General features: G+C 44.5%; 1 protein-coding gene across 1 annotated transcript in view; it reads left to right on the top strand.

Annotated features, from left to right (window-relative positions):
- Positions 1–1,954: 1,954 nt before the first annotated feature.
- LOC105932194 (transmembrane protein 211) overlaps positions 1,955–12,515 on the top strand; it is a 262,430-nt gene continuing 251,869 nt past the window's right edge. Inside the window, exon 1 of the mRNA XM_036143391.1 lies at positions 1,955–2,719. Coding sequence (XP_035999284.1) covers positions 2,363–2,719 — 357 coding nt within the window. The 5' untranslated portion in view covers positions 1,955–2,362. The remainder of the gene's footprint in view (positions 2,720–12,515) is intronic.

The raw sequence follows: 12,515 nt of genomic DNA, 5'->3' as shown, positions 1-12,515 counted from the left end.
GTTCTATACATATATAAATATATATATATAAATTCTGGTTTATCCCTTGTATGAATATTTGTCTTTTTTTTAAAATGGTGACCTTAGTTTTTATATATATATATATATACATAAAAATATTGCTGACACAAAACTCAGTAATGAATTGACTGCTAAACTGGAAGGTGTGCTTGGTTAATTTTTATTTTTATTTCTTTTGAGCCTTACCTAGATGTGGAAAGGAACCAGAAAAAAAACTCTTGGTACCATGTACCACTGTTTTTTGACATGTATGTGTACTTGATCTATAATATATTTAAAATGTGTTTGATTCAAATACAGTTATTATAAAACTTTTTCCCCGTGTTTCTTTATTTAAACTGTTTTGTTAGAAATGCTTATCTGATATACTTTAAACACAGTGTTGGTGGGTTCTTATTTTAAAAAAATAACTTTCGGTATTGTTAAAAAAAAAAAAAAAAGAAAAAACACAGTATGAGACTTGTCTATTATCACGTCTCACCACGTGGGGGCAGTGTTGGCTGAGAAAATGGTTTGTTATAGATCTCTGGCCTTTTTGAATATTAAGTCCAGGAAAATCTGTACTGTAAAGACAAGGCAAGTTTATTTTTATTGCACCCTTCCTGCACAAGGGAGTCCAAAGTGCTTTGAAGGACAGTTTGTAAGGGAAACATTGCAGAAAAGGAAAAAGTTAAAATATGGAGAATAAAACCATTAAAGTAAAATAGTTCCTTGGACTGATCAAAAGTTCAGGAAATACAATAAGGCCTAGCGTGAGATGTTCTTTACGCTTAAAAATCATCTAGCATTCCTTAGTGACATTATAGTGCCAAAGCTTGGAATTCTACTGCAGGGTTTCACAAATACGCTTTTTTAAAAAGCTGACTGAAGGGGAAACCAATTGACCTTTTGCGTTATTGAAGTTGATGACATCACAAGACGCAAGAACTGAGCGGCCCAGCAGGCATACCAGCAACATTTTACAGGTTTTGACATATTTTGTGGAGCACCTCGATCTTGTGATTGCAAGCGGTTCGAACCTTACTTCTCTGAGCCAGTTTGTCTCCAGTGAACCCAAGCCTTGATGAGCACCGCCTTGGAGAGTTAAAGTGAGGCAAACCAGGCTGATGACGGTCACCTAGCCTACTAAACTGTATTTTTGTTTGTCTGATTTTTTCCATCTGATTATTTCACCCAAACATTTGCCGCTTTGAAAACGAGTCCATGTTGTATTCTGTTTGAATGACCATAAATGGTATCTGATTTGCAACCCTAGCTTTAAGAACCGCTTGCATACACTGTACTGCTGATTTGCATCCATGGTAGGGCTAACTGGTAGGACTTGGACTCATGAGTTTATCTGATTATTTTCAGTACATGTGACTCGTGATGCTGCAGTTTTCCAGGATACAACAATGGGACCTGAAACTCCTCTTAATGAAAGTAATCAGCAAGACTAGAGATTTTTTTATAACCGCTTGAACTGATTACCAAAGATTTTTGACAGCAATGTCCCAGCCCCGGTCCACTTAACAGATAACGTCAATGCGTTTGGTTCTCGCCTCATTTTCTTGTAAGTCCATGCAGTGTTGTCAAATAATACTCTACTGTTTTGCCAGAATTCAAGAAGAAGAAGAAGGGGAAAAAAAAAATTTGATGGAGAAATTTCATTGCAGATGTGTTTCGTGCCTTATGTGACACATGAGGCATTCAGTTTTTTTTTTCGGTTTTTTTTGGATGGGAAGATTTATCTCGATTAATTTAGAACAAAAACAGTGAAAACACAAGTTGTTCTGCAGGTGATAAACTGTCTAAGTTGGGTGTGTGATTTTTTTTACGGAAAGACACGGCCAGCAGCTTTAAAGCTGAACCGGCTGGACCTGATGGATCGGGATTTTACTTTGAAGGTCCCAGGGCGGAAGCGCCCGTTTGAGCAAGCGTGAACTTAACGTTGTTGAGAGTCAATTGAAGCGAAGATTGGGAGCGAAGTAAGGCGCTGTCGGTCCTGAGGCAGAGGGAGCATCCCGGGCTTGGCAGGGGAGCAGTCCTGGCCTCACTTAACGCCTTTCATCCTGCCTCCTGCTCTGACTTCAGCCGCTCCTCTAAGTGCTGCGCCTCCAGCCCGGCTGTGAAAACACCTTTTGGAGTCACATCCCGCCTCCTGGCAAGCCCGAGCGAGCCGAACACCTGACTTCGCTGCATCTTCAGCTTCTCCTCCTGGGTTCGGTTCCTGCAGAGCAGATGTCCCGGGGAACCGGCCGCTGATGCCCGCTGACCGCCTTTGCTGCTTGTTGCTCATGTAGTGCCGGACAGGGAGAAGGGGACAAGTTGAAGTCTCGCTCCTGAAGGCGGCCAGCTCCAAATGCATTGGCTCCTGGGCCGGGAGAAGAAAGAAGAAGAAGCCCGGTTCGGGATCGGTCTGGGTCTGTCCTCGGAGTCTCTGCCCCAAGCCGCCGCCACCATGTTCAGCTGTGTGGGCTGCTTCTGGGTGCTCCTGTCCTCCGCCCTGGTGGCCGTCTGCAGCTTCAGCTTCATCTCCCCCGCCTGGATTGTTAAGGACCAGCTGAGGGGCGGCCACCAGCATCAGCACCACGGCTCCAAGGACTCGGTGAGCTTCGGCTTGCTGTGGCACTGCTCCGAGTCTCTGGATCACATGTACCGGTGCTACACCTTCGGGGGACTGGGCAAATTTGCAGAGATCCCCTCCAGCTCCTGGCAGGTAACGAGGCATACACACCCCTTACCCCTAACATGTGGTTGATTTGGGGGGGAGTTGGGCAGGGCACGGCAGCGTGGCCAGGGGTTGATAGAACTCTATCAGGGGCGGTTCTAGACCAAATTTACCAGGGGGGCCAAGGTGGGGCCAGTGTTTTTTTTTACAGGGGCACAGAATAAAAAAAAATTAAAAATATAAAATGGCAATATTTAACTGTATAATAATATTAAGTGGCTTGTGGCTCTGGAACTGCAGGTTTCAGACCCCTGATCTAGCAGTTGAAAACTTTGCCCCCTGCTCAATGCGGCTAAAGCTAAACGTGAAACATCTTAAGTTTTAAATTCTTTTTAGAGTAAAGCTGTATAGGTAAAAAATAATATTGGTCAAAGTGACCGATCAGTTATGGTCTCTTTGCCATTGCAAATAATTACGAGAAGTTTATTTAACATCATGCTTTTAGTACAGGGGCCATAACAGGGGCCAAGGCCATTTCTACAGGGGCACGGGCCCCTGTTGGTCTAGAACCGCCCCTGAACTCTATTCAATCCTCCAATCAACAAAATGACATACAAGCCTAGAAAACGTGTCGTGATTGACATTTTAAACGTCAAGTCAATGATCTCAGAAAAGCACAGCTTAAAAATGTTGATTTTCATCAGTTTATTAACGTTTATTGGGACTAAATATGTGTAAAAAAGCCTCAAAAGATATCCATCTTTCATTGAAGCAACCACATCCCGCTGAAAAATGTAGCAAAATCCACAAGTTAGAAAGTTTTTTTTGTGATTAACCTTGTTTTTCACATTAAGTTGATGAGGTTCTTTACCCACCTCTATTTGATCGTTGACGTCGTCACATGGCACCGACGGCCTTTTCCTCTTGGCCTCTGTTCACCAGGAAAACATGGCGTCAAACATAGACAGATGTCGTCAAAAGTCAGGGAAGGGCTTCAAGACAATCGCTCCTCGCCCAAACCTGTCCGTTTCTACTGTGATCCAAAAGTTTGAAGCAAAGGGAACTGTTGCTGGGTGAAGAGTCACTGTTTATCATGCCACCATGCACACTAAGGAGGACTGTAAGGGGGGAAAATCCCCAAAGCTCACTGTCAGAGAACTATAGCAAGGAGTGGCGTTTTGGGGGCTCCATGACAACCCTTAGTTGCTAACAAGAGACATTCCAGGGAAAAAAACTTTTCTGTCCTACCATCACAAATGTAAACATGGAGTTTTCTGAACTCTAACGAGACTTTAACTGGACCTACTCAGTCAGATTAAAATAAGATGGAGCTATTTGGCAGCAACCGTGGGCATCTGGTGTGAAGCAGAGACGGGATATGTGGAAAAGCAAATTAGGCCCCCTGTTACATACGGTGGAGGATCTGGCATGCTGTGGGCCACGGGAAAGCAACCCTTAAGTACCAGGAGATGTTAAATAAAAATCTGGTGGCCTTTCTCAGTAAACTGAAAACTGTTCGTTGTTAATGAGGTTAATGATCTCAAAACATAGAGCATCAGCACAGAACTGGTTCACTAGATACAAAATGAACCTTCTTGTCCTGTCATGTGACCTGAGGAGAAGGCTGCATAAAAGAAGAGCCGGGACTCTGGAAGACCCTAGAGAGAGAGAGAACTGAGAGGAATGGCCAAAGATCACGCGCTCCAGGAATCGTTAGAGGTTCCAAGAGTGATTGCTCTTATTGGTAAAACCAAAAAAAAGAAGTTGTACAAAGTATTAACAGCAAGGATAATGATTTAGAAAGAAAATTCTTTACATTGTCCTTCTAAACTGAATAAACGTGCTCAAATTCAAGGGTTGGATTTTTTCCCCCCTGTATGACGTGCTACTGCAAATAATATTTGAATTAATGTTAATTGATTAATCACATTTATTTTTTTCGGCCTTTTTCTTGCACGTCTTTAAAGGACCGTTACTGTTATTCAGATTCCCTGCCTCCGCCGACTGAAGGCGAGGGGACCCCTGACGGCACCCACGTCTGCCACAGTTTAACCGAACATCCCATGAAGCTGCGTGCTTCTCCTCTTAAAGCCTTTAGTTTAGAAAAACACCCACATTTAGGATGACGGGTTGCTTTTTCAGTCAGAAAAAAAACAACGCACTGATCAGGAAGGGGGTGCGGCATCACACAGCATGGCATCTCCTGGGGGTCGGTGGTGGCAACAGGTTGGCGGGCTGCTCTCCGTTTCAGGACTCCCCCACCGGCAAGTACCTCACATCTCCCAGTAAAGGATGTGCTAGTGGAGCGCACCGAGGGTGTGAACAGCTGTGCAGTTTTACCACACATCAACAGGCGTCCTCGCAGACGGGGACGGTCTGGGGGTGGGGTGAACGTCAGCATCTGTGTGCCAGATCTGATCTTGTTTTGCTGAAATATGTCTGGTGGTCAAATATGTGCGTGGTCAGGTAGAGTGGGGAACCCTCACTGAGCCAAAACGAGGAGCCTTGACAGCACGCTTGTGTTTTGGAAGCAAGTTTCAGCATAATGCCATTACTTACTTGAGGCTGTTTGTACCCCCCCCCCCCCACCCCCCGCGTGCTCAGCACACCCACCAGCTCTGCAGTTATGATTTATGTATGAAGGTAAATTAGCATTTCAAAGGGAGTTATTAATAGGTCCTGTTTGTGGAGTTGTAGTACAAACATCTAAAGGATATTGATGGTCGGGTGTTGGATCGGCAGAGAACGACGCGATCGAGTCCGTGTGCTGGCCGAGCAGCTTTTGACTTGCGTGGTGTTGCATTATGCACCAAGACACTTGTCCCATGTAGTGCGTCTCATCACGTGCTATAAGGGTGAGGGGCGCGGTCAGGTGCTCAGATGGCCACGACGCTTCCACTGCTTCAGCAGTTCATAACCAGGCAAGGGGCCTGGATGAGACTGAGTGATAATAACCTTGAGTAAAAAGAAATACTACAATTTCACTGTATGATACTATTAACACAAAGGTTTAAAGCAAAACAGCACCATATTACCTAGTTGATTTTATTTAGAGCTTGGCAACTAGTGCTAGTGTTCTACTTGGAGAGAATGGTAACCCTTGATTTACTCTGCATTAAGTCAGTGCACACAGATCATGCCACATCAACAGGAAAGTTTGCGGTCACTTATAAATGTCCTTATATATTTTAAATGAAAAGCGCCATTCTCTTCAAATAAAGTAACATTAAATTTATCAGAAATACAGTCTAGGCATTGCCAGTGGGGCATTCTCTCTGTGGCCAGGACAGAGAAGAGGAGATTCACCATATGCTCCCTAAGTATGGAGCAGCATTACTGCCAAAATTAAGACTATTACGCACCCAGCGGCAGCTACTCATTTTTACTGTCTATTTTCTACTTTCTTAAAGGCAAGACACCACCACCTCTTAAACGCTTTGAAAAACCAAACTTGATACTTATTTTTCCTGAATGTTCCAAAATTAAGTCCTTGAAAGGTTAACTGATGCTTCTTGAGTCAGATTTCTTTCAGCAGTGTCATTCACGCCTTCATATTACACGTTTACACATCTTTCCTCTTTTTCCCCAACTTTTGGTGGCTTCGGGCTCAGAGAGTAGTCGTCACGCAATCAGAAGGTTGTGTGTTCGATTCCAGCCGCCCCTGTCACATGTCAATGCGCCCCTGTGCAAGGCATTTAACCCCAAGTTGCTTACCGATCTGCGCACGCTGTCGGTTAACTGGCTGAAAAAAAAAAAAAAAAACAACTACCAAATTGTTCTCCTTTTTAAAGAAAAGGTTAGAATGGAATGCTATAAAATACTTTTTTTATTGTCCCACAATGGATAAATCCAGGCGTGACAGCAGCAAAAACAAGTAGAAAACAAAATACCAGACTTACAAACCAGATTAATTCATATAAAAAAAAAAAACTATGAATGCGTGCGTGTTAGTGAGTGCGATTGGGTGAAGGTGGCTCGAGTGTAAAGCTCTCTGGTCGGTATAAGTTCAGTCCATTTACCATGACGCATCTGGACTCCATCCAGCGGCTTGGCCGTCTGCTGCCTCCCAGTGATTTTCCTGTTCTGGCTGATTGTTGATGTCGCACGCTAACAACCACCCGTGCTTTAATTGAGTTCAGTGTTGATACACTGTTTAGAGCCCATTTGGCTAAAATCAAGGGCGATTTAATGACTCAGCCAGTGTTCAGTTTGTTAATCCGTGCCCTCCCAGTTATGAGCCTCTCTCTGCTCAGTGCGCTGGCGAGTGCGAGGTTGATGGAGCTGCTGTTCTGCACGGAGCGATCCGTGTTATTACGGCAGCGGACCGCGGCGCAGAATCCCCATCCCAGCGCCATCAATAAAGGTGAAGGGGCCATTAAGCTTTCATCAGAAGCACTTTATTACCCCAGCACCCCTCACCTATGGGTTTGTCTAGGCCTCCTGTTTCTAGCTTGTCAACAATGAGGTCCAAAAAGCACAGAAAGCAGACAGGTCGTGCACTGTGTGCTTAGAGGAAGCGGCGCTGGGGCCCGAGACACACGGAGAAAAAAACACCCGCCGCCGGTTCTGTGTTTGCGCCGGTGACGGCGGCCGACTGTTAGTTTGCACTAAGGGCTGTCGTCTTTACGAGGACAGTCTGAAAAGTCAGGACAGGACAGGGGAAGGAGGCGAGGGAGGACTGAGGCTCCCTGTGAGGCTGGCCTACTTGTGCTCTGTTTTCTTTTTGTTGTCCTGTGTTGTCAAAAGCTTTTTCTCCTGGAAATCTCTGCGGAGTGTCAGTGCCGCTGGCGTTCTGGAGCGCAGGCCAGAAGGGCGTGGATGGGCCGCCAGGACCCCGGTCTTCATGTTGGTGCACGCATGCACAGGCGGACAGATGCACTGACCTCAGTCAGATTTAAATGTCGATCATACCTCGACGTTGCTTTTTTCCTGAAGGTTGTGGAAGACGTTTGAAGCTGCAGACGTCGGAGATCTCAACCCAGAGTGTTGGAAAAAAAACGCAAGGAGGGGCACCCAAACTTGCCCAGGCACGACGGTCCATCTATACCGACAGGCTGGGCAAGAAGAGGAGAAGGGCAGCTAATCAGAGAAGGAACCAAGATGCCTATTCTAACTCTGGAGGAGCTGCAGAGCTCCAGCAGCTCGGGTGTACTAGTAGTTTTTCACAGCATGAATCAGGCCTTTTTGGAAGAGTGGGAGAAGACGGCCGTTGATGAAAAGCACAAAACAAGAAATCCCTTTTGCAGTTTGACACAAGCCTCGTGGAGGGAGGACACAGCAAATATGTGGAAGAATGTGCTCTGATGAACGTGTGACAGAGAACCATCACCACAAGTCCTCCAGAGTACAATGTAGCCAATGTAGTGGTGGCAGCATCATGCTGCAGAGTGGATGTGAAACTGGATGTAGCTATCATGGTCGAAAAAAACATGGAGACATACCACAAAAGATCAGCAACGCTATGAAAACCGTTTATTTATTAATAGTTATTAACCTTTTCAATATCATTATTTATTTGTTAAAATTGTAGAAAAAAACGTTTTTTTTCCTTTGCAATTTTCAACTGCTTTGTTTTGGTCTGTGACGTAAAATCCCAGCAAATGCATTGAACCTTGTGGTTGTAACATGACAAAATGTAAAGAAATGCGAGGGGTTGCAAAGGAATGGATGGAGAACCATCTCTCTGAGTGCCTCAGACAGCTCTCCCCTCCTCTTTCTCTGGTCCACGTTCAGCACGGTGCACATGACGATGCCAAACCACCCAGTTGCTTTTTTGGTCCCTTTAAATTAGGGCTTATTGAGGTAGGGCTGGAGGGTACGGCCAAAACTTAGACCATGATATATTTCTTAATTTCGGTCGATACCATATAATTATGATATCGATATAAACAAACTATATAAACAAACGATATAAAACTCCTCCAATATAACATTTTAACAACTGAAACACATAAAACTACATAAAACCCGGAACGTCAGTCAGTTACAAATGCTGTAATCAAAGACTGTGATGTATATTGAAATATCAGAACTGTCATATCACGGTTATTAAATAAAGTTATATTGCGATATATATTGATATTTGAATTATTGTCCACCCCTATATTGAGGTTATACGAGAGGTATGCAGGCAATTATTACCCTATTGCTTCTAATTGAATCACTTTTGAGATAAAAAAACAACAACATTGTTTTATTTAGCTGTAATCAGAAAATCTCATCTGTAGCATCTATGAGTCTATTTCAGCGATTTTATATAACATGTCACAAAATCAAAGCTAATTCTGTGAATTCCTCAAACATTGATTGATTACCAATATTTGGTTGCTGTAATGACTTTTAGAGAACGACACCCCTGGTGGGTCGTCTTGACTCATTTGAATGTTGAGTTAAAAGACAAAAAGCACAACAGCGTGAAGCGTTTTCCAAAACTAAAGATTCTCCCAGAAATCATCTTCTGACAGGAATCAGACAATTCTCCGTTGGACACGTACCGATCAGCCAAAACTCAACTTCTTTGTTGGACGGCGGACAGTGAAGACCAAAGGATTTGTGGGTCATGTGCTCAGCAACATTCTTCAGTGTGGCGGTTGCTGCTGAGTGAAGACGCCTCTCAGTTCACTATTTTCAGGATCAGAGAGGTATTTAAAGATGTAGCGAGGGGACGGTGTAGAAAACGGTGGGCGCGGATCATGTCACTACGGTGTCAGTTCGTACTTTTGTAGTTCTGGTCTTTCTTCATGAACAAAATAGAACCAGTCCTGGAGAATCTGTTGAACACTTTTTTAATCACTGTTCTGAAACTGTAGGTTGGCAACCCCTGAAGGGTGCATCTCCTTTCATCTGAAGCTGCTGAAAAATCCGACACCGCGCAGCCGGTTTCCACAGAAACACCGAGCACGGCCTGTTTCCTCTGCCGCGTTTGACGTTCCGTCGGAGCGTACTGGAGGCATAGCAGAGCTAGCCTCGTGAGACCATCCTGATCTTGCGAGCTTTCAAGGTTTCACTCGCAGATCAGTCTGGCTACTCTCCGTTAAAGAAAATTTGGAGCCGTTCACCAAACGAACGTCCAATCAGAGTTGGCTTTGAGGCGGGTTGAGGTGTGACGCAACGAGAAGCGCGTCAGTTCAGTCTAAAGAACATGGCGGCTTCAGCCGATGAAACTAGCGTTAGCGTGGCTATCGAGCAAGTTTTATCGGAATTACAGAGTGTTTCTTTGCTGAGCTAACGAGCCTTTACCTGCAGCAGCAAGAGTAGCTTGGCCTGTGGTTGTGTTTTCGTCGTCGCTCGTAACAGAGCGACGACGAAGCATGTTGACGAGTACGTCATATGCTTCGTTGATCTGATTGGTTTATTTGGCCCGTCTATCACCAACATAGGCCAATCAGCTAACCAGTATTTTCGCCCCTTCCCAAAATGACTTCAACGGAAGGTTTCCAGATGGATATGCGAAGCAAATCTATCTGGCGGCGTCAGGTTATAGCAGAGCATACTTTGGATTATTTATACGCTCCTTGAAGAGGCGGGCGTGCGTGTTGAAGTGTGTGCGCGCGGGTCGGACGTGCCACCCGGAAGGAGGTGTGCGCCGCGAGCCGCTGCTGGGAATGGCGCGGCGAAGAAGAGTGAACCTGCCAGTAGACGTTTTCACCTTAACCCGTTAACAGCTTTTACGCGCCTCCAGCTGCTTTGTGGCGCTAAAGGCCGAAGCTGGATTAGTTTGGCCTCTGTAGCTGTCAGCCGGCACTCCAGCAGGAGCTGTGTGTCGGTGTGTGTGTGTGTGCGTGTGTGTGTGTGTAAGCTCCGAGGTGCTGCGGGCCCTTGAATTCAGCCACACGGTGCTGCCTACATGGCGGCGTGTTCTGGGCTTCTCCGTAAGGGTCGGCTTGTAGCTCCAACGAGCAATGGCCGGGCTCCAGGAGCAACCACTGGGACGTGTTCGGGTCCAACCCCTGTCTTTTGTCTGTGTGGGAAGAAAATGGCAACGTGTCAAAGCTGAGATCCTGGGGGCCGTGGAGAGGGGGAAAAAAAACTACAACGTTATCTGCTTCCTCTGAAATCCTTTAACCCGCGAGGCAGAACCGTCTGCCCCGCGTTGCCCTCCCCGCGTGCCAGGAAGATGAATGGTAGACGTTGCTGGAGATGTTGCGCCGCGCCTAATTGCCAGCTACCTACTGTACGAAGAACACTTACCGGTGCATAAACCATGGCAGGCGCTCATTTCATCACTCAGTGAGCCAGAACTACTTTTAAGTAGGTAGATAACTCATTTAATGAAATTCACTTCTGAATCCTTTGTCTGGCAGCAGGACAACCTTCGTGTTTGGCCTGATTCGTTAAATCAATATGGAGAGAGAATTACACTGTAAATGTTTGAAGGGAGCTGCCGTCATTTAGTCATGTGACCTAACTTGTGTTTACCATCCTGTTTTAATAATTCTGTTTTTTTTTTTTTGGATCAGATAGAAGTTTTACATGATTTGTGCCGTTTGTGTTACGTCTGCTGTTGCTACATGGATGCATGGATGGATGGATGGAGGTCAAAGTGGTTGCTCAGACGTGTCTGCAAGATGTTCCGCATGCCTTTTAAACTGAAGTTGTGTATATATTCTTGCTTTCTGCTGAAAGCTGCTCAAGGAAAGGTGTCTTAGTTCTAAGATGCTTGTTGAACCGGGCTGACTCTGTTTTGATGGCCAAATTATCACAGAACGTGACTGAGAACCCACATATTACTGGATAGCAGTCAGGATTTGTTGTCCATGATAGGCAGCAACCATCAAGTAATTACATTCACCAGCGTTGGTATTTTTACATCTCAATATAGTATTTTTTTTTTCACGTTTCTATTTAGCAGCATTAAAGGATTTTCTTGGATTTGAGTCCAAGCTTTTAGTTAGGTTAAATATAGTTTTTTTTCTTTTGAGATATTAGGAGCACCCTTTGTGCTGCTGCATTATTTAAGGATGCCAAAGTTTAAGATCACAAACTGAAGGCAGGACATGTTTCTTTTCCTCTCCTCCTGGTAGAGAGCAGCACCAAAGCAGCTCCAGATCATCGTCCTACTACCACCGCCATGTTTGAATGTATGTAAAAACATGTAACGGGATGCACGCCTCCCATATAGTTTTGTATTTGTCTTGTCAATCTAAAGAGTCTTTTCCCAAAAGTCTCATATTTGGCAAATCTGAGGGGGCCTTTGTGTTCTTATTTTGGTTAGCAATGGTTTAGGCCATGGTAGTCTGCCATGGGTCCCGTTTTTATCCAGTCTATTACTGTTGAATGTCAAACATTAACTAAAGGCAGTGCATATACATGTATATATATTTGTTTCGTTTGTTGATTTGTTTTTATTCATATTAATATATCTCTGCTTCTTTTCCTAATTTCTGTCCTGCATTTTTAAACTGTTTTTGCTCCACTTGTGCATCATAAGAACGGACACAACTGATAAAAATCTTCTCTTCTCTCCTCATTAGGTTTCATTTTATTTGTGCTTATGTTTTTGAACTATAACTCGGAGCGCCTTAGTTTTAGATTCCCAGTAACAGACAGAATTATAATATTTGTAAAAGCAGCGTTAGATTTGCTCTCTGCAGTCAAACAGCATGCTAGCATGGCTGAACGTGAGTGACATCAGGCGCACAGATGTGGAGGGTCGCTTAGATTCAAGCACTGAAACAAATGCAGCTATTTGAAATTAAAAAACGAGATTTCTTTGAAATTTAACTTTTTGCCTAAATATTTTGCGGTTTCAAACGTATGTGCATGTGTGTAAATGCACACGAGCAGGCTACTATATAGTCTGCCCGTGTGAGGCATCTTTCTGTTCAGGTTCAGAGGGACTCTC

The sequence above is a fragment of the Fundulus heteroclitus genome, chromosome 11, assembly GCF_011125445.2.
Source record: "Fundulus heteroclitus isolate FHET01 chromosome 11, MU-UCD_Fhet_4.1, whole genome shotgun sequence".
Lineage (NCBI taxonomy): Eukaryota > Metazoa > Chordata > Actinopteri > Cyprinodontiformes > Fundulidae > Fundulus > Fundulus heteroclitus.
The sequence above is the reverse complement of the archived record's forward strand: the minus strand, read 5'-3'. Positions and strand labels throughout refer to the sequence as shown.